Source organism: Phaenicophaeus curvirostris, chromosome 2 (genome assembly GCF_032191515.1).
Source record: "Phaenicophaeus curvirostris isolate KB17595 chromosome 2, BPBGC_Pcur_1.0, whole genome shotgun sequence".
NCBI classification, from domain to species: Eukaryota; Metazoa; Chordata; class Aves; order Cuculiformes; family Cuculidae; genus Phaenicophaeus; species Phaenicophaeus curvirostris.
Window position 1 is genome coordinate 1,680,528 of NC_091393.1, and position 25,283 is coordinate 1,705,810.

Below are 25,283 nucleotides of genomic sequence, written 5' to 3' on the forward strand. Positions count from 1 at the left end.
TGAACTTTTAAAAGTGCTATTTTTCACAACCTTTCAAGGTGCTTGATGAGAGGATTTTATCCTTGTTTGCAAGTATCAATTAACTTTTGCTGAAGCTAAAAGATCCAGTTAGGATTTCCTCTTTTTAAAAAATAATTGTATTGAAAGCTGGAAGGATTCAGAAGAAAACAGGGAATGGAAATCCATGCATTAGAAACAAAGGGAGTGCCAGATAATGGTCGCTTAAGAATTAGGGCTTCTCCTCCCAAAAAGGTGGTGGATCAGTAGCCCAGCTGAAGTGCACCTACACCAATGCCTGCAGCACAGGCAATAAACAGGACAAGCTGGAAGCCATTGTGCAGCAGGAAACCCATGGCATAGTTGCCATTGTGGAAACATGGTGGGATAACTCACACAAGTGGAGTGGATGCTGCACTGGATGACTATAAACTCTTCAGAAGGTATAGGCAAGGGATGAGAGGTGGTGGGGTGGCCCTGTATGTTAAGGAGTGTTTTGTCTGTAGAGCTTAGTGATGGTGATGATAGGATCGAGTGTTTATGGGTAAAAATTGGGGGCAAGATTTTGTTATAGACCACCCAACCAGGGTGAAGAGACGGACAATTTACTATATAAGCTGCTGGGAGAAGTCTTACGATTGACAGCTCTTGTTCTCGTAGGAACTTCAACTTATGAGATGTCTGCTGGAAATGCAATACAGCAGAGAGGAAACAGTCTGGGAAGTTCCTGCAGTGTGTGGAAGATGACTTCCTGACACAACTGGTGAGGGAGCCAACTAGAGAAAGTGCCCTGCTGGACCTGTTGTTTACAAACAGAGAAGGAGTGATGGGATGGTTGGAGGCCCTCTTGGGCGTAGTGATCTCAAAATGATAGAATTCTCAATTCTAGCGTAACTAAGGAGGGGGGTTCAGCAGAACCATCAGCTTGGACTTCCATAGGGCAGTCTTTGACCTGTTTATGAGACTGGTTGACAGAATCCCTTTGGGAGACAGCCTTGAAGGGCAAAGTAGTCCATGAAGGCTTGATATTATTCAAGAAGGAAATTTTAAAGGGGCAGGTTGTCCCCATGTCCTGAAAGACGAGCCGGTGGAGAAGATGACCAGCCTGACTGAACAGAGAGCTTTGACTGGAGCTCGGGATAAAAAGGAGAATTTATGGCCTTTGGAACTGGCAGAAGTGGTCATCAAACCCCTTTCCGTTATTTATCAGCAGTCCTGGGTAAACAGGGAGTTTCTGGTTGACTGAAGGTTAACAAATGTGATGCCTTTCACATTTGGTGTGAAAGAGGATCTAGGGTACTACAGGCCTGTCAGTCTGACCATGGTGACAGAGAAGGTTATGGAGCAGATCACATGCTGTGTGATGGCACTCAAGGTTCAGGACAATCAGATGATCAGGCTTGGTCATCATGGTTTTATGAAGCAGGCAAGTTAGTCAGGCAAGTCCTGCCTGACTAACTTGATCTCCTTCTATGATGAGGTGACCTGCTTAAAAGGTGAGGGAAAGCCCTGTGGATGTTGTCTAGCTTGACTTCAGTAAAGCCTTTGACACCATTCCCCACAGTGTTCTTCTAGAGAAGCTGGCTGCTCTTGGCTTGGATGGATGCACTCATCACTGGGGAAAAACACTGGCTGGATGGCCTGCCCCAAAGAGCCGTGGTGAATGGAGTTAAATCCAGTTGGCAGCCAGTCACAAGTGGTGTTCCCTTGGGCTCAGTGTTGGAGCCAGTTCTGTTTAGTATCTTTATCAATGTTCTGGGCACAGGGATAGGGTTTGCAGATCACACCAAGTTGTGCAGGAGTCTGCTTGTGGGAAGGAATGCACTGCAGTGGGCTCTGGGCAGGCTGGATTGATGGGCTGAGGCCAGTTTTATGAGTTTCAATAAGGCTGTGTCAGGTCCATGTACTGCTACATGTTGAAGGGAAACTGTATCATGCTTTACAACTACCTGAAAGGAGGCTGTGGTGAGGTGGGTGTTGGTCTTCTCCCAAGTAATAATTGATACGGCAAGAGCAAATGGTCTAAGTTGAATGAGGGGTGAGTTAGATCGGGTATAAGGAAATATTTCTTCACTGAAAGGGTTGCCAAGCCCTTTGGAACTGGCTGCTCAGGGAGGTGGTAGAGTCTCCATACCTGGAGGTATCTAGAAGATGTGTAGATGTCGCACTTACAGACATGGTTTAGTGGTGGACTTCGCAGTGCTAGTTAAGGGTTGGACTTGATCAACCTAAATTATCCTATGAAAAATACTTATTTCCATCAGTTTGAGCTTTTTTGTTCATATATTTAATAACAGTGGGTAGGTTGCTTGACCTTAATTATTGGCATTTTTGCCTATTCTGTTAGTTTTACTATAAAATCTTAATGCTGCTGAGTATTTCGTTTCATGTTTGACTAATTGAACAACAGGAGTTTTTATTTGCATAGTATTTTATTTAAAAGTATGCAACATTATGTAATTCAAATTCTTTTCAACTTTAAATTTTAAATTTTTTTTATTTTTCAAATTTTTTTCAACTTCAAATTCTTTTCAACATTAACTAAAAGCATCTTGTGATTTTCTTTGAACAGGATGACTTCACCTCGTTTTATAGAATTTGTCTGTAAACACGATGATGTCCTTAAGTGTTTTGTTAACCGGTAAGCTTCAAGAAATAGGTGATTTCTAATTCCTGTGTTGTTTTAGTCAAGAATAATTCACACTCATATTTTTGTTCTTACTGCATTGTGTTTTCGGTTTATTGTTGTGACATATGCACTTTAATGATCCTGCCAAATTCAAGGAAATGTATATTAATGATTCAGAGCTCAGAACTCTTCTCTATATGTAAGTGATTGTTTTGTAAGATTCTGCAGTATGTCATGAACAAAATCTTTTTCACAGAGCAGCAGGATAATTTCCTTAATGTATTCTTTCCTTGTATTTGTTCCAAATAAAGCCTTTCCTTTAAGGCAGATGAAAACTTTCGTTCTGCCTCAAGTTTGTTATACTTACTGACTTCTTAAAGGTGCCTGAACCATCTTTGTATGCTTGGCTGTTTCCAGAGTTTTGCTGGGACTGCCCACTTGATAATGTCTTTTCTCTCTGGAAAGCTGCTTGTAAACCTCTGTGCTCAAAGGATGAGGTAGTATAAGTAGTTTGGAAGCAAGTGTTAGGAAATTGTTATGAAACAGAAGAGTCTGGAACTTTTCTTTATGACTAATTGCATTATCTCTTTATGTAGACTATGTATATCATGAAGGAGCATTGTTACTAGATCTCTGACTAATAGCCTTCTAACCTATTTTTCTTTCAGAAATCCCAAAATAATTTTTGATCACTTTCATTTTCTTCTTGAGTGTCCTGAACTAATGTCCAGATTTATGCACATCATAAAAGCTCAGGTAAATGTCAGGAGATACTTAGTTGCAACTTCTGTGAGTACGAAGCAGAAAGATAATATTTCTAAAAATTCCCTTTGAGGAGGATGGAAGAACTAAGTGTGGCCTCCAGTGAATGTGGGATGTATCAGATTAAACAGACATGGCAGCCAGATTTCTGTACTTCTAGTTCTTTAAAATACATGTGTAAGTCTATTTGAGATGACCAGTGTTAAATGTGTCATACAAGTCCATCTTACAGTTAAACAGACTTAACTTTCTATTATTAAATCTGTTTGTGCACATCTAATAGGTTGAGCTTTAAAATGCTGCACTTTTTCCTTAATTGATTTACATTTTGAGACAAACCAGAGGATAAATACACTAATATTAGTTGATTTGAGTGGCAGGTCCTTCAGTGAAACATCATGTTGGCTTGTTACCCTTTGCTGTTTCCTACCACTTCCTTTTGTTTGCTTGGTTTTTTTTGAGTAAAATCTTCATGCCTTGCATACCCTAAACTCACTTCTCAGTTTAACACAGGATGTGAATTCAAAACTGAAGAGTTACTCCAGAGAAGACTAGCGTAATTAAGTGGAAAAATTAGCGAGCAAACCCCTGTATGGAAGTCTGCTGCTTTACAAGTCACTGTAGTGTTAAGCATTTACCACTTTCTCATAACTGACCTTTAAAAGGTTATGGTTGTCTACGTGTAGCTCAGGGACAGAGTTGTGTATTTGTTAAATTAGAAATGATGATCTTTGGGTGATAATGAGCTATCTGAAATTCCATCATTTAGGACATACTAGTATACTTAGCATTGTTCCCTACTAGAAAACTTCCTTATATTAAGAGATTTTTGGTCAAAGAGAGAATTTGCTGAAAACAAAGGTAGAATTTGTCTAATCAACCAGAACCCATGTCCCCCACTGAAATAAGTGTAGAAGGTCTGTTACGAAAGCTTTCATTTTTTGAGTTGCAAACAGCTCTGTACCTTCATATTTAGTTATACTTTGGTTTTGGTAATCCAGTTTTGGTAATCCAGTTTTGGTTTTAGGCCAGTTTTGGTTTTAGACTTATTCTTTGGTTGGAATGCATGTTTTTTAAATTCTTTACCTATGAATAATGAAGAGACCTTGAGAACTGCTATCCTGTATGTTAGATCAACTAAAAATGCGTGCTGTGAATTGTGATAGGTGAGAGGCTATAGCTGTGTCATGTCAATTTCAGAAGAACTGGAAGCTGTCAGCCTAAATATTGAATCAAGCTAGGACCTTCTCACCTAGGAACTGCTTTGGAAGGTTTCTGGTTCCTTTGGGCTGTTTTTTATTGCCTGTACTACGTTACGTTTACTACAAATAGACTTATTTGTATTGCTTGTGCTTCTGTGCTTAGCTGTGGTTAATAATCAGTAGAGTTACAGAAGCAACTAACTTACGTCTTATCTATATTTGTAACACCCTTTCCCCCCTAAGAAAAAAAAAAGTAGATTTGTGGTATTTTTTCTCCTGTGTGGGGAACTCTGGTAGCTATTTCTAGATAACTGGTGGTCCCATCTTCCTGCATTACAGACTTCAGCAAGCATTCAAGGGTGTGTCTAGTCTTTTCGTCTTCCCAAAATACTGTCTAGCATATTGAGGTACTACCAAGTAATTCTCTGCGCATCTCAGAAATGAGTGGAGAAATATGCATAAATATTTTCCAGTCATGCTCGTGAGAGAGGGGTTACTTGGTTGAATACATCTATGTAATATAATTTACTTCTTGTTTTGTAGCCATTTAAAGACCGCTGTGAATGGTTCTATGAACACCTGCATGCTGGGCAGCCAGATTCAGACATGGTGCACAGGCCTGTCAATGAAAATGACATCCTTTTGGTTCACAGAGGTATTGTATTATAAATGGAATTAGTTTGTCTTTGAAATACATTGAAATATAATGAATTAAGATAAAGAATTAATTGGTGCTTTGTATTTAGATTCTATTTTCAGGAGTAGCTGTGAAGTTGTGTCTAAAGCAAATTGTGCAAAACTAAAGCAAGGGATTGCTGTGAGATTTCATGGAGAAGAAGGCATGGTGGGTAAAATTACATGGTTTTTCTTTATGGTGTTTATGTATGGAAATACTAATTTTCTTTCACAAGTATTGTTTTGAACTAAATCCTAATGTAAAATAACTTCTGTGCTTCATTAAGAAATATGTGGTTACACAGAATCACACAGAATAACCAGGTTGGAAGAGACCCACCGGATCATCGAGTCCAACCGTTCCTATCAAACACTAAACCATATCCCTCAGCACCTCGTCCACCCGTGCCTTAAACACCTTCAGGGAAGGTGACTCAACCACCTCCCTGGGCAGCCTGTTCCAGTGCCCAATGACCCTTTCTGTAAAGAATTTTTTCCTAATGTCCAGCCTAAATCTCCCCTGGCGCAGCTTGAGGCCATTCCCTCTTGTCCTGTCCCCTGTCACTTGGGAGAAGAGGCCAGCACCCTCCTCTCTACAACGTCCTTTCAGGTAGTTGTAGAGAGAAATGAGGTCACCCCTCAGCCTCCTCTTCTCCAGGCTAAACAACCCCAGCTCTCTTAGCCGCTCCTCATAAGGCCTGTTCTCCAGCCCCTTCACCAGCTTTGTTGCTCTTCTCTGGACTCGCTCCAGAGCCTCAACATCCTTCTTGTGGTGAGGGGCCCAGAACTGAACACAGTATTCGAGGAGTGGTCTCACCAGTGCCGAGTACAGAGGGAGAATAACCTCCCTGGACCTGCTGGTCACGCCGTTTCTGATCCAAGCCAAGATGCCATTGGCCTTCTTGGCCACCTGGGCACACCGCTGGCTCATGTTCAGTCGCTGTCAACCAACACCCCCAGGTCCCTCTCCTCCAGGCAGCTTTCTAGACAGACTTCTCCTAGTCTGTAGCACTGCATAGGGTTGTTGTGCCCCAAGTGCAGGACCCGGCATTTGGCCTTGTTAAACCTCATGCCATTTGACTCAGCCCAGTGGTCCAGCCTGTTCAGATCCCTTTGCAGAGCTTCTCTACCCTCCGGCAGATCGACACTTCCACCCAGCTTAGTGTCGTCCGCAAACTTGCTAAGGGTGCAAGTAACAGTTACCCAGCGTAACTGATCGTGTGGTAAAAGTTCTGTCTACTATGTTTTATTCTCTTGACATACAGGGCCAGGGTGTGGTGCGTGAGTGGTTTGATATCTTATCCAGTGAAATAGTTAACCCGGATTATGCCTTATTTACTCAGTCGGCTGATGGTATGTCTCTGCTTTTTTTTCCTTTTCCTAATTTTAGGGTATTGTCTTTTATAAAAGCATTTGTATAATCCAAGAAAAAAAGTCACTTAAGTTTCAGAATGTAAGATTGTCTTTTTTTAAAATCAATGCTGGCAGAATTGGTCTCATATATATAGGGAAATGATCTGTTAATTGTACACTTTCTAACTGCAGATAAAATATTTTTCTTAAATTGAAGTTTCTTAAATTTTGTTATCTGTTTTTTGAAGAGGAGGTTAAGTTGTTTTGACGAGTCTGTGAGATTTCTGCCTGGTAGTAGAAAGACATAACACTTTCAGAGCAGTGTAGAAAGTGTTTTGCATTTTTCTGCATCTACAAGGGAACTGTGGAGGTGTTACTTTATTCCTTGTTAGAAATCCACAAATTTAATCAGTTATTTTTGTGGCAAAACCAGATGTTGATCTCCAAGGAGACCAGTACTGGACGGTCTTCTATGTGTATCTGGCTGGAGCCAAATGAAAGGAAGCAGATGCATTCTGATCCTTCCTTTGAGCACGTTCACAAGTTAATAGAAGCATGGTCCATTAGAGCAAGCAGAAAATGCATATAACAATAGAGTAAGATAGAGGGCCAAATTTAACAGATCATAAATTGCCCTTATGTTGATGATAATTATTTCAGAGTTGTGCCTTGGGAACTGGCACATCATGGTAATAATAGGATGCCATTACGTTCTAATGCATTTTCTTTCTGATATCTTTTTGATGTTCTTCCAGAACCCCAAAATAAAACTCCTTCAGTGGTTTCAGGTGCTTAGTGTATTTGATAAATACGTCCTTCATTTAAAAAGAAAAGTTAGTCATGAAGTGTGGTAATCTTTTTATTTTATAGGAACAACTTTCCAGCCCAACAGCAACTCTTCTGTAAATCCGGATCATTTGAACTACTTCCGTTTTGCAGGCCAGATCCTGGGGCTAGCTCTGAATCATAGGCAGTTGGTGAACATCTACTTCACGAGGTCATTCTACAAACATATTCTTGGTATGATTTTATTAAATTCCTGTTTACTAGTCAGAACAGCTGTCTGAGCAGTAAACCTTTTCCTCTTTTACTTTTTTTGATTGTGTGTGTTGAAAGTGAAAAAGTCTTGGAAATTATTTTCTTTCTAATTTGTTATGTTCCTTGGAGTCACAATATAATATAACAGGAATTGCTATTCCAGCCTGAGCCTCTCAGGAACTGTTACAGTTGCAAAATAGGGAAATATATTAGCAAAACTATGTGGGAATTTTATACAGTTAGCAACTTTTAATAAAATAGCTAATCTTTCAATTTATATTTGAGTGTGGATCTTAAATTAAAAACAAGGAAGGCATCATTAATATGTCCAAAGCAGAATTGTAAAATTTAGTTGTCTTAAATAGTGCTAACTAGGAATGCCTGAATTGCAGACTAGTGCAACCAATTGTTTTTGTGGTGTATACAATTCTTTGCATCACAGCTGTGAAATTCATCTGCCCTACCACGTAATTTTGTTCTTGAGAAATGAAAATAATCGTTCTATAGTTAACTTAGGACAGACTTATAAAGTTGGTGATGTTTATGGACTCTGGCAAAAATCTATGGGCATTCTTTATTATGCCTGCAGTTGTTCAGTCATGCAACATTTTAACAATGTGAATAACTGTTGAGAACCTCTCTGTGTACCCACTCCAAGAAATACTACTTCTTCCCTGAAACAGTGTTTCAGAACTAAGCCAGGTTCATAATTTCTCCTTTCTGAGGAAAGTTAATTCATATGCATACTGTGGCGTTCAAGAGGATTGGTCAGAAGTCTATTAAAAAAAAAAAAAAGTAACTTTTCTTTTAGTAGAGGAAGATCACTGTTAGCTGGTGGTATCTGTGGTCTAGGGCTCTTCTCTGTTCTTCTTTGAAAAGCTTTGTGCCTCTTGATTGTTGAACATGATGCCCCTGTTATGCATTGTTGTGAAAACTTTTCCTGTTGCCCGAAGATGTGATGGAAGGGTAAATTCCCTTTGCATTTCCTGGTACATAAATTCATTTGCAGCTGCATACAGGATTTCCTTTGTGTTTAAGTGCTATTCTTTGTTCATCTTTGGAAGTATAAGATATCTTGATGTTCAAAGTTTTTTAGCTTTCCTGAAGAACCACTCCTTACTCGTAAGACCCAGCAAGATTTTCAAGGAATTGTTTGCATCTTGTTCTGTTTTTCTGTAATCATTCTGTCTGCCTATGGTCTTTCGGTGATGTTGGCTGAGTCTGGATCAGATCAACTCTTCAGATTTACTTTTTCTCTTCCCCCCAAGTATTTGGGGAACATTGTTGCAGTTTGGTAGTGTAGGCTCAGTCAGCTTTCTCAAGATCTTCTAGACAAATGGATGCATTTTACTTGTCTCTCTCAGTACTACTTTCTGCTGCAGGAGAGTGACTGTCTTGGGCGAGAGACAATGGAGGACAGCCAATCTGAAGCATCACCACGTTGTCAGTGCCTCATCAGGCTTCCCTAGTCATTGATCTTTGCATAGGAAAGTGGATCTAAGTAGACGCATCTTTGTGTGGCACGATTAGGGACCAGCTTAAGGGCTGGCCTTTGTAATCAAGAGGTTACTCAGTGTGAGCAGAAGAGTGGTGCTTACAGTCTAATGACTGTATGATATATTCACAAATGAGAAAAACATATTTTTCTGCTGTTCAGTGACACCTTGAGAATAGGCAAGTGTTGTTATTGTCACCTCTTTTGGAAATAACTACTAATGAATTTGGGTTCTTTTCTAGCTTGACTCGTAATTAATTGTATACTGGATTTGTTGGATTTTGAATTGACAAGATGACCTATTGTTTAGTCTTTCTCCTCCGCCTCTCATTTTGGTAGAATAACTTGCAAACCAAACAGCAGTGAGTAGTCTCTATTAATAAATATCTCACGAGTGCCTCTTAGTAAGGTCTTGTCATTCTGTTGAACAGGCATTCTGGAACTCTCCAGAGGCTTATGCACATTCAGCTTCTTTAAGTTCAAAAATTTCACAGGTTTTTATCACTTGTTACTTAACAGACAAAGAGAACTGGAAAAATTATACCTCTGCTTCCCAAAGTAGTTGCTTTTTCTGCCTTGATCACAATGTAGTTTTTTAAACCTTTCCAAGGCCTTTTCTGTCAGCTTTGTAGATCTCCTCTCTTTTTGGTCAAGGAACCTGAGTTCACATCAGCAGATGACCCTGAGGGGTTTTTGTTTTATTTTTATTTCAGATTCAGCTATGGGTTATGCTAACTGTTGTTCATGCCAAATACAAGTTACCAGGTTACAGACAGATTCCCTTCAGCTACTTGTCAAGCCTTAAGTAATGGAGCATGAAATCTTTTGAGGCCTGAGACAGTTTCCATTCCTTTGGTTTCTCACCTTGTACCGAGATACTTGTTTTGTGTAGCTCTTCCTGTTGGCGGCACCAAATCCACCAGTTATATGGTGAGACATCCTATATCAGAGGAACAAAGTGAACCTCTTTCAAAGGAACTCTTCTCTTTAGTCAACAGACATGATGTGGAAGTGCCTTAATTAGAAGCTGAAACCTCTAAGAACAAATGTCGCTACTTTTTTGAGACTCAGGTGGGTGCATCACCTTTTTTTCACTGTGATGAACTGAGATCTTTCTGCAATAGTATCTAGTAGACAAGGAAAGATCAGCAACTTAAGTGATGACCCAGCTAACACACAACTTATGTGCTTTATATGATGTTCTGTAGCTTGCATGATTTTTTTTTTTGTTGTGTGCTTTGAAATCAAACATGTAGGTCTTCGTGTTTATTAGGGCTGCACTCTGTTATGGATATTAAACTGAGGCAGAAATATAGCCAGAAATTAATAAGGCCTCTAGGGTTTGTTTTTAGTCAGACTTCTTATGTATATGCCTTTGGCTTAAACGGGGTAGGAGAAGGTATTTTCACTCATGCTATTGTCTAGAAAAAATACAAAGTGTAATAACTAAGGAGCCAATTACTTTTTGGAAAAGGAAGCTTCTACCTGCAACCCACCAAGACACATAGTGGATAAATTCCTAGCTATGCTATCTGCTGTTAGACTTAAGTCTCCTCTTTTGCAGTGTAATAAAAAATACTCCTTGAAGTGGCATAAGCAAAAATTAATTTCTTGGTCAGCGTATTTTGAGCTGGAGGCCTTAAATCTGTGAATATTACTGAACTTGTCTCAGAGCTTACTTGTAGTATCTTTTTGAAGTTCTGTGGTGCACAGAAGTACCTGTTCATCACAATTATGCCAAGATAGATTTCTCTTCCTTTTCAAACTACAGACACCTTAAGGGTGTAGTAAGAGAAAGTATTTAATGGGATTCAAATTTTGTCCTAATACATCTAATGGAGTTTCTTTATAGCTGCCTGGCTTGAGTCTGTTGGTTTGTAAAATATCGTTTACGTAAATGAGTGAGCTTAGTGTTCTGCTTTCAATATGCTGACTATGAGCGTAATCTCATCATAATGCTCCAGTTCAGTTTCTTCTCTAAAGGAGTCTCAGATTCCTACTTTTCAGTCTCCTTCTTTTCCCATGTGGTTTGCTTATATCCCTCAGAGACATCATTATTTCCACATTTCATATGTGAAATGCACATATACTTACCAGTTGACAAAAGCGAAAGTCCTTTAGAAACTACTAGACAACTGTTAGATTGTTTTGTTTGAGAGATGATTGTGAAAATTCATTTGTAAATTATCTACCCCTCTCTTAAAATGGAGCATTGCTTGATTTTATTAGAAAAGCAATGCCTCACAACTTGTGCACACACCATTTCAGCACTGCTTAGCTCTTCCAGGGAAATACTGTAACTGTTTTTGCACTTACATGTTTGCACCAGCTGCTAACCTTTTGTGTTACTCTCTGGGGTGCTGCTTTTGCAGACCACAACATGCTAGGAGTTCTACTAATGGGCAGCCTTGTGACACTTCACAGTGCACAGAAGATGGTGAAGCAAAGAGAGTGCTTCCCGATTAACTTGCTTTTCTCTAAACCTTCTACCACCCTTTCTGCGTGCCCCTTTTCCCAGGTATTTATCTGCCTTGGTAGAGTTAAAGTATCTATCATGATGGAATTAAAGTAATTTGGGTTTGCTTTCTTGTGTAGTGAAGAGGGTAGCTTTCTTGTGCAAACTGTTTTGGGAGCATTTGCTCAATTTGTTTCGGTGCCATGTCTGTGAAAGGGCTGTAAATAGAAAGTTTCTATACTTTGATAAGAGTCGGCCTCTAGCCACTCTCCTCTTCTTGCTTATAAATGACTTTTAAGTTCAGATTGAAAATGTAGAATTCCTATAAATAATTTTTTTCAACTGTATGGTGTGTCTTGTAGCAAATGATTAAAAACAAGAAAACTGAAGAGTAAAAGAGTTTTCTAAGTACAGAAAGAGTCTCTTTTTTTTTTAATAGAGATACATGATATTTGGTTTTCTAAAAGTTATGTAGAAAATTAAGATTTTTTTTGTTTTGGGAACCCAGTCAACATTGCATGTTCTGTGTGGGTAAATGCTTTTACTGAAATCCACTAGCGAGCTAAAATTGTGCAAATTGTTGCTCAAATGCTATGCTATTTGCTTCACTAGGAAGGAAAACATACAGAGGAAACTTGATTCTTTACTGTTTTTAAAATGTACTATGTACTGTTCTGCTGTAGTTAGTAATGGTGAATCCTTTTTTTCCCCCGTTCCTATTACTGCATTATTCCGATTTCTCTCTAGAGGGCAGTCTTCTACCATGTATTAAGTAAGAGCCTCTTTTTGCTTTATACTATTTGAGGGATTTTGTCTTTATTTTTTTTTTTCCTAGGTATACCTGTAAATTATCAGGATGTAGCGTCTATTGATCCAGAATATGCAAAGAACTTGCAGTGGATTTTAGATAACGATATCAGTGATCTGGGTTTAGAGCTGACCTTCTCTGTTGAGACTGATGTGTTTGGAGCAATGGAAGAAGTGCCGTTGAAGCCAGGGGGTGCAAGTATACTTGTAACGCAGGAAAACAAGGTGAGTACACAGGTTTATTCAGAAGTTGATAGTATAAGGAAAATCAATTGGTCTGACTTTCTGAATAACTGGCAGCATAAATGACGTGCCTGTGTTGAAGGAGATACACAAAATAAAAAAGCCACCAATGTTCTTCCTGTATTTTCTGGCTTTAGCACATTGTAGAAATTGTGCTATTTAAAATTTCTGTAAGTGTTTAGCTTTGAGATTGTTCTTTCTGACAGAACTTTTGGAAGGAAGATAGGATAAACTTTAAATGAAGGGTTTATTTTGAAAGTTACAAATATTCCCCAAGTTAAGTCCTGGATACATATACCAGGAAGGTAAACCAGTAGCAATTGCCAATAGTAACAGTGTAAGTAATATTGCCAAGTGTCCTGCCTGCTAGGGCAGTCTGCAGCACTGGGTTGCTATACAGTAGCATATGGATAATTGACAAGAGTGAAAGGCTGCAGGAAGGTTTTTCAGTCATTTGCAGTTCACTTGATGTGTTTGAGAATAATCTACCTTTTTAATTTACTTTGATAGTAACAGCTTAGTATGTGCAGCATTAGCTTGAAAACAAATATGGAAAAACACATCCAGATTTTGAAAATTATCTAGAAATTAGAATAAGCATCAGTCTAATTGCAGTTACTCAAAACTGTCTAGTGGGTAACTGCAGGAGTGTCATGAGTAGACATGCATCTTTTTTGTATCACTGACTCATTTGATCTTGCTTTGTGTTTTGTTTTCAGTTGTGTTGAGCTAGCCTAACTTGCTTTGTGTACACGATATTCATTCAGCTCTACCAGTTTGAATAGGCAGCTGCTGTATTGGTAAACGACCACTAGGTGTCAGCATTTATCTAACAAAATTTTAGTTTGTACTGGAACAACTGACGTTGGATTCTTGTATGCTTAGTCCTCATTTTCATTAAGGCAGTGTCATTCCAATAACAGGAATACATATTACTAGCCTGCTTCTGCACTGTTTCCTGCAATATAATAATTCATGAAAAAATATAGATGGCAAAACAAGTCTAATTGTGAAGTAAGTGGTTGATTAACTTCTTTATTACCTGTCAGAGAAAGCAACAGTGTTGATTCTTGTTTCTGGGCAGTTGTAGCTCAATATATAAAATAGATATACTTGACATAAATTGTGGTTTCGTAACAGCTATTTAAAAATTATCAGCATGAAATTAGAAGCTTGCCCATATGAGAATACCCTTAGTCATTAGTGACTGACATTGCTCTGTTAACTTTTGACTTGGGGCACAGACTAGAGTGTGGTTGAACATGTGTAGAACAGATGTATCCATTCTAGTTCAGCAGCCTTCCTCAGCTGTGGCAGGAGGGGATGAGAGTTTGTATAGTTTTCTTTTGAAAGGTGATAAGAAACAGGTGACTGTTGTCTTGGCTTTGAAACTGTTAGTATTAATCGATTTTTTTTTTTTGCACCTGCAAAATGTGAAGTTAGCAAACATCTGTAAGATATTACTGTCTCTTGTTCACTGATTTTGACTGTGACAAACCAAGCAGTTGAAAATTATAGATCTGTGTTTTAATGGCAATTTTTGTTTTGTTTTTCCTCCTATTTCTTTATCATCACATGGTTTTGCAGTATGTTTTAGCTTAACATTTCTAATAGGTTAAACAGGAAAATGTCTACTTGGCAAAGCATCTTTTTTTTTTTTTTTCTTCCCTGCAAGAAATATCTTTCTTTTTCCTGCCTTTACCTGTGGAATAAAAGATAAAATACCACTGCTTAAAGCTCATTGTATTTGCTATATCACTGGGGGAAGAAAATATAGCTTCTAAAGGAATATGCTGTGTATGCACACTAGCAAATTACCTGTTTAAAGGACGGCATTTTAAAAAATGAAATAATGAGTAGATCTTTATTTCTTAAAAAAAGTCAACCAAAGAAATCCCCTGCCAAAACCAGACACACTCCTCCCCCAAATCACCCAAACAATCCGTCTCTCTCTTATTGAAAACCAGAATAAAAGAGAGTAAATGTCCCTTTGAGGAGCGGTAGTAATAGCTATAAGAGAGAATTTTCTTTTTTAAGTCAGCTGTGTAATAGGTGAATGGTTGTGGGACCAGCAAATGTTCCAGTTTTGCAGTTGAAGCATCCACATCGCTCCAGCTGAAGAATCGGTTATAGTAGTGATTCAACTGCCTTTTTTCATGGTAATGAAGAGGCTTCAAAGGGAAAAGTCAGGCTTTGTCCAGTGTCCGTGCTATGCATTTCTCTTTGTTCTTTGCTGTGTATAGTTTTCCATCTTTCTGCTTAGTTTTTAGGAAAAATAGAATTGAGAAAAAAATAGAACTAGGCAAAGTCTGACAGTACGCTGTTTTAAAAAATGGTGCAGATGTCTACAATTCTTTGGCTTTCTCTGTCTTCCGAGGAGTGGTCTGTGTGAGCTGCCTGTGCTGTTTGGCAGTAAAAAATTACGCATTTCTTTTTTTTTCAAGCTGCTTTAGAATTGAGCTGCTCTCCGAATCTGAACATCATAATGAACATTGATCCTTGTCTTGCAGTATATGGGGTTGTGAAATCGGGAAGCGTGATCTCTGCCTGATTTACCTCAAAGGGAAAATAAAGAGCAACCCCTCACTCAGACTAGAGTTTGTCATCATATTTGTGATGCCCATCTTGTGTGTGTTCAATCAAATCTCCCCTCTTAAAAGAAGGCTGGATTGTACCTTTTCAGCACTGTGTAGGAATGCGTATGTAGATCTGAAATTATGTAGATATTTGTTTTGTAATGTGCTCCTAAGGCTCCTAAGAGGGAATAAAATGTAAAGGAAGAGAATAGAGGGAAAACAATTTGACCAGTTTTTTTTACTGACATATATTATGTGAATTCTGTGGTACAGGTCTTCCAGCATGCACCGGTGGTAATAGTCAGAATGCTTGGCTGATCCAGGCTGTTTAAAATGTTTCTTGTTACAACTAAAGCACAGCAACTGTTTTCTCATAATGAAAGTATGAAAGTGTTTTAATGTGAATATTTTTGTAATGCAGAAAGTGCCATGTTTTTTTCTAATGGATTTTTTTAAAAATAAGATTGCGGATTTTTCATTCTACAGCCCTGTTTTCTGAATAGCCTAATTTATGTAAAAGCAATTTAAAAGATATAAAAGAAATGTTTCTAATCATTTGAAGACAAGTGTTAACACTACTTCTAATCCTGATATTGCCAAAGTTTGATATCTTCCTAGAGCTCATAAGATGTGTTTATAGAGACTAACTTCTGCCTAGTGCAGTTAAATCTCCTTTGGCTACCCATCTAATTCCTTAGAGAAGGGAGGTGTCTTCTGTTCCTCTGATAATAGAAGCAACCTAGAGAGATTACTAAATCAAAACTAGATTTTTGTGAACAGCTCTGCAGTTGAAGATAGGATTAGATAATGTTCCTCTTCTTCAAAGCACTTCACAAATAAATTGTATTCTCACTCTAACAAAATGGTGGTATTTGATTTAAAAATATCTTTCGGCTGCAAAGCAAATGAGAACTCCTCTACACTTCTGTGAATGCAAAGAACTGCCTTTGAAAAACAGCATTCTGTTTTGAAATGCTTCATACATTGTTCCGTTTTTCAGAAAGGGAGGAAAGAAATAATACTGGGTTGCTTTTGTGCAGGTTCAGAACCTTAAAGTTTAGATTGATGTTCTTTGTTAAATTAAAAATTAGGGTAGTATTTTTTTAAGATTGTTGTCTTGAATGGAAGATGATGGTTGAGATGGTTTAACTGGGACATATGTTTCGTGATGTCATTATTAAAATTATGATTAGGAAGTCAAAGCTTTACTTTGAAACTGAGAACCTTAAATAATCTAGAAATAAATTTTGTTCTCAAGTAGAAATCTCATTTCTTGAGTAGAGAAACTTTATTAATAGACTTGCACAGTTTTATCAGGGTAGGTGAGACATGTTTCATGTAGTCACTTTTGTCTGTTTCATTCTAGAAACCTTCCTCCAGTAACTGCCTCCTAGGCTTTTGTGTTTTCAACAAAAGCAAAGTTCTGGTGGTTTCTTTCTTTTGAACTGGCATCTTTTAAAGGAGACGGAGCCCCCAGATTTCTGAAATACGCAAAATATGATGTCTTTTCACATGGTTATGGTATAAATGTTTTTCTGGTGGTTTTTTTGCCCCTTTTAAAAACTGAGGCAACTTTCAAGACTTAAGAAAATTGAAGTTGTTTTTAGGACAGCAAGGCTTGCAGGGATAAGTAATGTATTCTGTTAGACTAGACTTTTAGAGATGCAGAGAAAGCAAGAAAGATTTTTGCCTCTCAAACTTCTCCAGAATTTACCCTTTTTCCTGAATTATGTCAGTTTGCTCAACAGAATAATTTTCTTTACAAACTTTGCCTTGTTTATGTCCTTAGATGATCACAATGATGGATGTATGATATCCAGGCATGAGATACTAAGTTTTATTCACTTCCTTTTCTTTGGTCCAAGTCCCTGTTTTTTGACTGATTTGTGTTAAGGTTTAAACATTTTGTTTGGGAATTGACGGTGGAAGGAAGGAAAGGGGAAGAGTAAATGCAACCTTGAACCCTGGGAGGCCTCCTGAATTATTTTAGGCTGCTTCCTTGTGTGAAAAGTGCATAGGGCCTCTTAACATCTTACAGTAGATGAGGTTTGTAATGTATGGTGGACTGCATTTATGCCTTTGTGAGTTTGCATGAGCCCTATGTATGTCTTAATGTAATTTTCTGCATTGCAGGCTGAGTATGTTCAGCTTGTCACAGAGCTTAGAATGACAAGAGCCATTCAGCCTCAAATAAATGCCTTTCTACAAGGCTTCCATATGTTCATTCCACCGTCTTTGATCCAGCTTTTTGATGAATATGAACTGGTAAGAAGAAATGCCTATACTTTCTAAAAATACTTAGTTCAGCATATTTCATCAGTAATGTAATGCCAGAGAAATAAAACTCATTACACACAAAATAAACATCTTGTGTCTTTCACTTTGGTTTGGCTTCCTGTGCATAGCTCAGTGAGGATCTCAATATGTATATTCCTGCTTATCTTAATTACTTGGAATGACTGTCTTCCTGGAAGGTGATAACTTCATGCACCAGTGATAAATGCTTTATATTGTAATTTTGAAATGATATCAGTGTGTTGTGTCCTTTAAAACTGTTCATATTTTCTTTCAGGAGGAAAAGTCCTTTAAAATTAGGGAGATGCTGTCTATTGTTTTTACTACTTCTGAGTCACAGAATCAAATTCCAATAAGTTTTTTGTGATAGTTTGATCTTTTGTAGCTAAGATAGGTCAAATTTTGTCTCTCATCATGCCAGTACTTGGAATGTTTTTCTTTTAGGTTCTTTGGTGATAATTTCCACCTCTTGATACTGTCTGTGTGCTTAAATTAAACAGATCATGTGAATTCAACAATCTTTTTGTATTAAAATTTAATTGTAGGTTTCACAAGGTGGCAACTAAACAGAAATAGAAATGTAATTTTTATGCTTTTTAAAGCAGTATCTTTTAGGATAGCATAACCACTTAAAATTAATGGTTAGTCAGGACACAATCTGTGTTCTTCTTTTGAAGGAGCTTTTATTGTCTGGTATGCCAGAAATTGATGTGAATGATTGGTTAAAAAATACAGAATACACCAGTGGCTATGAGAGAGGAGACCAAGTTATTCAGGTAAAATTATTTTTTTTTTTAATAATGTAGACTATTGCATTTTAATAAAAAATAATCTGCTTTTATTATTGTAATTTTTCTGTGTATGCTTATGGAAGCTTATTTTGGCTGAAATTTATGGGGATTTTTTTTACACTATATTCCTATATTAAATTACTTGGTTATGTATGAATTTAATATGAAAATTTCCATCATTTAAGTAACAAATGAGCAAATATTTGATTTGTTGTTTTACAATTACCTTTTCAAGTACTGCAGGTATTTAATGGAAGATAACTAACTTATTTTTTGTTTAGTGGTTCTGGGACGTTGTGGAAGAGCTAACTCAAGAAGAGAGAGTATTACTATTACAGTTTGTTACTGGCAGGTGAGAAACTCTTGTTAAAAAATATGTTGTTTGCATACTCTGAAATAAGTCAAGAGACTTCAGATTACCGTACAAGATCACCTAACTAGAAAGTTGTTTTGCATGCTTTTGTTCTTTATAGGTTGACCAAAGTCGACAAAGTATATGTTAATATTTTTGCTGCCTTTTCTGCCAGTAAAATGATCGATTACTTATTTATTACACTTGACTATTTGCAAGAGGCCTTTGTATAGTTAAGTTGCCGTCCCAGACAGTTTTTAACAAGTCAGTAGTGAATTTAACAGGGCTTTATATTCTTCTTACTCTGTTGCATATTTATGTGGCTCTTAGCTTTTCCAGTAATCAATATAGGCTTTAATATATGAGGTAACTAGGTATCGCTTCAGTCAGTGTAAACAGAACATCCTTCTTCTAAAGCTGAGTTGAATTTAACATTAGTGCAGCGTGCCAAGTTCAAGTGAAGATATAACCTTATGCAAAACTGTTTGCATTACATAGAATTTCTGTATCAACTGTTATTAACTTAATGATTTGAAGGCAGTGGAGGAAGATTTTGAGCAATAAATGCCCCTATGTGCATACAGACATGTTGCAAAGTAGATCCATAAGCATACAGGTGGCACCTGAGCTCTTTGATCTGTCTTTTTCTGGTGGCAGGTAGAGATCGTACCATCTTCTACTGTCATGTTCTTTTTATATTTTAGGATTAGTAGAGCGGTTGACTTTTATTTATAAGGTTTGTGGTTAAGCAATGGGCAAATACAAATTAAGATCATCAAACTTGTTTCGTACCAAGGAATTTCATAGTCATAAATGTATCGTCAAATGACACTGTCTTCAAACTCTATTAATTTCACTTGATTTATTATCAATTTAATTGGTTTTGGGGATCACAGAGAATTTAAGAAGCTTGTGCTGTGCACATCTATCTTTTAGTTTTCTGCTGAAATGATTCCTGCAGTTCTAGCTGCACATCTGTTGCATGACAGCTGCTGGTCTTTCATTTTTAGTGGACTAGTCCATTTCTAAACCTAGATGGCAAATAAGGATCTTTAAGATGTAAGGTCATGTTTCAAATGCTTCTTAAAACATTTGAAATGATACTGAAGTGTCATCCACTATTTTCAGGCATTTGGGATGATCTGCTAGATTCTAAGGGATGCTTTCTATCAAGTAAGCAATTATGTTGTCTGGTTAATATGTGCTTGAGCACCACTCATTTTGGTCACAAATCACAGTGACTTGCTCTTACCCATTTCTTCTTAGCAGGAAAGCAATTTTTGGTATGTCTTTTAAGAACTCTGTTCTGGGATTTAAAACCAAACTGCTTAGGTTTTTTTCCGTATCAGCTAACAGGAATGCATTGTGTTTTTATTTCGTTGATTGAAATGCAATAGGTGTAGTTTGAAAGGTGCTTTGATAGTGGTATGCATGTGGCATTTTTTCATGTGAATGCCCAGGCAGTCCTAGATTCTGGGTATGGAAGACTTAGCTCACTGACCTCTCAGCATCTAAAACACTTGTTAGTCTAGTACAGGCCAATATCTTAAGTAAAGTTGTACTCTAATAGTATACTTGATTTCAAACTATGATCTTTTTCTGGTGTCACATTTCCTTAGTGAAGAATTTGTTTCTGTATGAAATGGTTGGCAGCCTGCATTCAAAATTTTCATGGTTTTTTTCAGAGATTATAAAATCAATGTAGGAAGTTAAGTAAAAAAAATATTATTATAATGTCTTCAGCTTATACTATCTAAATATTTCTTTAAACTTTGCCTTTAGCTTTCTCACATTCTTACACCTTTTTCTCCTCAATGTAATGAAGTCTTGGTTTGGTAGTTTCAGGAGAGATACCATTGCATTCATGATTAATATGAATCTTCAGGCATCTTTTAGCAGTGAATTAATTGTCGTGAGCAGTGTTTTAACTGAAGATTCTGTGTGTTTGGGGAACTTGGCATGCTCAAGGAAAAGCCTTAATGTTCTTGTGCCTCATGTTGGTGATCTGAAAGTTTACTTATGCACCATGTACTTTGTCTCTGCTGACAGCTGCTTGAGATGGTATTGACAATTTCACATGCTTTTACTTCCTCCCCACTGCCCTTGATCTCTTTGGTGTTTCTAATAGTATTTGGCTGAGTTATTGTTAATTTTCCATGAGCAACTTTTGATCAGGTTTTGAGTTAACAGTTGGAGGGAAGTGTTGACAACTTATCATGATAAATGCTACTTTATTGGTATTCTGCAGATATCAAGATTGCTGTGTAACTTCTTGGAGGACTAAAGTTTCTCTTGAGTAATAAGCTGTATGCTATTGTAAGGGAAACATATTTAATACGTATCAATATTTATGTATGCTTTTAGAAAGTAAAACAAAACACAAAGGAGCTGGCTTTAGTGTCTCCTGTATTGTTTTCAAGTAAATTAATGCAAAATCTGTAAGTGGATAAATAGGTAAAAAAGTAAGGATTCATGTGTGAAATCAGACATTTTCATATTGTTGAAGTTTGCAAAGAATAATATTGTCGCTCTTGCTGAAGGATATTTGAGCATGCAGTAAAAGACTTAAGATCTTTTATCTTATTTGCACGTATTTGGAAGGCCTTCTTTACTATGTTGGCCATGTTTTGCTTGGAAGGAAGACTCATTCTTGGATGCATAAGTTGGCAGCCATCTGTTACTTTTAAATATTCAAAGCCCTGATCATACTATATGAATTTGACCTGTCGCTTGCAAAACATTTTAATAAGTTAGACTGTAAAAAGCTTTCGCTAATAGTGGGCTGAATGAGAATTTTTCAACAGGTTAGTCTGTGTTTTATTGCTGGTTTGAATGCGGAATTCTTTTAGTTCATCAGAAGGAGGGAAAATAATGGTCACTGCAGAGGTGGCACTGTGTTAGAAAAACAAGCCAAACCCATGGTATAAAAGTGCTGCTGTAAAATCTTTACAATTGTTCTGAACTGTGGCTGCGAATGCTATTCTTTGTGTGACAGAAATGGCATGCTGCAAACGGTCAGTACTTTCCTCCATCATGGTTACCTTCTTTAGCAGTTCTAGTATTATATGCCAAACATAGCTGTCAACGAGCTAGGTGGTATAGATTTGTGTGTTGGCTACTATAGTTAGGTCTTAAAGGTACGTTTAAAAAGTATTACTGTGAGCTCTGTCTGAGTTCCTTAACATTTGGCAATAGCAACCCATACTTTTTTGCATGTTTGCCGAGTAGTTTTACTGTCAGTGGAAACTTTATTTCTTTTTTCTTTTCCATTCTTGCTCCTAGTTTTTATAGTCACTTTGATTTTGTGAGTATTGGGCATTGTTTTTAACATAAGTACCTGCTATCTAAAATTATAACAGCTGTTGTGTTTTTTTATGGAAGGTTTGTTTTGTTTTTTTTTAGATTCTTTCATTGCTAGCTAAAAAAAAGTCACAGAATAGCTGTAGTTGGAAGAGAACTCTGGAGATTGTGTAGTCCAATCCCATGCTCAGAGCAGGATCAGCTGGATCTGGATACTCAAGGTTCTTGTCCAGTCAGGTTTTGACTTCCTTTAGGGATGCTGACCCCATTACTTCTTGGAGCAACTAGTTCCAGTGTTTGACCACATCACCGTAAAAAAGTTTTTCTCATGTTTAATGGAATTTCCTGAATTTCACTTTATGCCCATTGCCTCCTATCCTGTCAATGGGCACCACTGGGTGCTCCATCTTGAGACTTGTGCTTCGCCTTATTTATTCCTCCCTTTTGGTATTTATATGCATTTATCAGATTCCCCTGAGGCTTCTCTTCTCCAGACTGAACAGTCCCAGCTCACACTCCTCCTGTGGCAGGTGCTCCAGTCCCTTACCATCTTTGTGGTCCTTTGCTCATCTTGCTGCAGTTGTCCTGGCCTGGCCTACAGTCCCTGTCCCTCCTCTAGTAGGGAGCTTGGAGTTAGACTTCTGATATTTTTCACAGAGTACAGAGAAAAGATCACCTCCCTCGACCTGCTGGTGATGGTCTTCCTGGTGCAGCCCGAGAGGCTACTGGCCTTTGAAGCAGGGATGCATTGAATTTTTGATAGGAATGGTTGGACTCGATGATCTGGTGGGTCTCTTCAAACCTGGTTATTCCATGATTCTATGAACTGCTTCAGTTCTTGTCCTTTCTCTGTAGGTTTTTGATTTTTTTTTTTTTAGCTTGTTGGGATTATTTTTTCGTCTGAGGGCTGTGCTAATGACATCTTACCTTGCTATGCATACCAGCTTATATTACTATTATAAAAATATCTGAATTTTCTTCTATTTGTCTGTGTTTGTGTAAAATATAGGGAGAGACTCTGAAGACTGCAGGGCTATTGTCTGTTTACCCCTCGAGTAATTCTTGAATAATATATTGATAAAAATTAAAAAATTGAGTAATATGATTAAGTGAGAATGCATTCCTGAAGATGCTAGTGACTTTTTTTTTAGTGTGTTCTGGTGTTGCTGTAGGTTGTCACTAGTTGATAGTGTGACTGATAGTTTTATTAGTTACTTGAAGTATGTGGTCTGAAGTGGTAAATGAAAAGACACGTCAAGGGCACTGGTCAGTTGTCTCATGGATAGTAATTGGAGAATAAATTTTTTTATAATGCAATATTTCTTAACTGTAAATGTAGGTAAACATACGCGTTTGCCTAAATGGAGATAACATTCTGTTATAAACACTGGTTGTAGAAATGAGTCCTGTTTGCAAACAGGATTCTCTTAAATGTCATTCAAACAATTTGCCTAATGTAAATGTAAAAATGCATTGTTCAATATTTTAATAAAAAGGATTTAGACAATGAGAATTTTGATACAGCTAAGAAAGAGGGAACCTCTGTCTAATTATTAGCAGTAAGAGATACTTGCAGTATAAAGATTATATTTTTTTTGTGTATAAAATTCCTGTAATAGTCTAACTTCTGTGAATTTTCTCAGTTCCAGGGTGCCTCATGGTGGTTTTGCTCATATAATGGGTGGCAGTGGATTGCAAAATTTTACAATTGCTGCTGTGCCATATACTGCAAATCTTTTGCCGACATCAAGCACATGGTATGTTAACTAGTCTCATTGAAATATCTTAAAAACAGGGCTTTTTCATGTTGGTTACAGTCAAAAGTACAGTTCCTTTCAATATTTACTTTAAATGGCAAAAAAAAAAATTTAGACAGTTTGTGTAGTATTCACTACCCAATGTGCATGCAGTGGGTTTTAATGCAGATAATGTTACATTATGTTTGCTCATAGTTTACTGTTTCATTTTGCTTAACTGAAGGCCATGGGATCAATAAGGGAATATTCAGGTTAAATGATTACAGTTCACTGAAGTGAAAAAAAACGTAATTTGCTGCAAGATATTTGAATGCTCAGTGGTACTGTAATGCAGCACAGGTTTGTTTTCTTCCGTAAATGTGACATCTTCAGGGTTTTCAATCAGAAAACTTCACTGTTTTTTTTCTGAACTGTGTTGTGGCTTTTTTTCTTCTTTTCATCTCAGTATCAACATGCTCAAGTTACCCGAATACCCAAGTAAAGAAATCCTTAAGGATAGACTTCTTGTGGCATTGCACTGTGGAAGCTATGGTTACACAATGGCATGATGAAGTCTAGAGAACTCGTCTGACTACTGATGTGCGATTCAGAATGGCAGAAGTAATTTTGGAAACTGTCAGTAGAAGAACAGCTTAGATACCGCAGCCCATTGGTAGAGCTGAGCCTCAGAATTCATACACGATCATCAACTTTTCCTCCATTATATGTTGTCAAAGTAACTTTGATACCATCACAACAAACTTCTCCGTATGCTGTATTTTCATTTTTTAAAATGACAGATCTGTACGGAAATCAGTTTACATGCTTTTCATTATTACTTCAGTCTGAATCAGATAGTTTGTCAGAATCTCTTTCCACAGTTTACTTTTGATTTTCAACTATATGGTTGAATGACATGTGTTTTAGTTTACTTTGTACTCAGATGGCATTCTACTAGTGGACAACCTTGTACTTACGCCTTGTTGCATGTAAAAGTGCTGTTTATTTTTGTAGAGAACATCACAAAGTTCAATTTGGATATTGTACAGTAAGACAGATCCAATGTATTTTCCATTCCTTTGCATAGTAACAGAAATAAAGTTTTATAACTTTTTAGTCTTTTAATGTATATAGTATGTAAAGATTCGACTGTTATCACTGGAAAAATAACAGATGAAGTTAATATCTAATTTATATTAGAATTTACACTATATTCTACTAAATATTTAAAGTATTTGTGACTTTATAGTCAAGTTGCAGTTTAGAATTTGTAAATACTATTTAAGATCTATATTCATTTGTTTGACTGCCTTTACTCTTTCCTTGGCATAATTGTATGTTCAAAAGATATTATTAAATTTTAATATTTTTACCAGAATTGGACTGTGGCAAGTTAGTGTCTTTGTGGGTGGTTTATTCTTTTTCCCCCAGGATTTTATGCATCTTACTATAATTAAAAATGTCGTGGAAGCAGCATTTGAGGAGGCATTGTCAAAGTTTATGGGTGGACATAAGCAAATCCACAAGGAAGGAATTTGAGCTTATTGTGGTTAACTGACAAGACTATAGTAATAAGA

General features: G+C 37.2%; 1 protein-coding gene across 3 annotated transcripts in view; it reads left to right on the plus strand.

Moving 5' to 3' along the window:
• HACE1 (HECT domain and ankyrin repeat containing E3 ubiquitin protein ligase 1) overlaps positions 1-25,035 on the plus strand; it is a 52,023-nt gene extending 26,988 nt beyond the window's left edge. Inside the window, exons 13-24 of one of the 3 annotated variants that reach the window (XM_069851122.1) lie at positions 2,570-2,638; positions 3,295-3,382; positions 5,134-5,245; positions 5,337-5,434; positions 6,531-6,618; positions 7,489-7,638; positions 12,442-12,638; positions 17,366-17,497; positions 18,205-18,303; positions 18,600-18,670; positions 23,614-23,727; positions 24,173-25,035. In XM_069851122.1, coding sequence (XP_069707223.1) covers positions 2,570-2,638; positions 3,295-3,382; positions 5,134-5,245; positions 5,337-5,434; positions 6,531-6,618; positions 7,489-7,638; positions 12,442-12,638; positions 17,366-17,497; positions 18,205-18,303; positions 18,600-18,670; positions 23,614-23,727; positions 24,173-24,275 — 1,321 coding nt within the window. In that variant the 3' untranslated portion in view covers positions 24,276-25,035. The remainder of the gene's footprint in view (positions 1-2,569; positions 2,639-3,294; positions 3,383-5,133; positions 5,246-5,336; positions 5,435-6,530; positions 6,619-7,488; positions 7,639-12,441; positions 12,639-17,365; positions 17,498-18,204; positions 18,304-18,599; positions 18,671-23,613; positions 23,728-24,172) is intronic. The other 2 variants (XM_069851121.1, XM_069851123.1) reach the window with 2 other exon arrangements.
• The last annotated feature ends 248 nt before the right edge of the window (positions 25,036-25,283 follow it).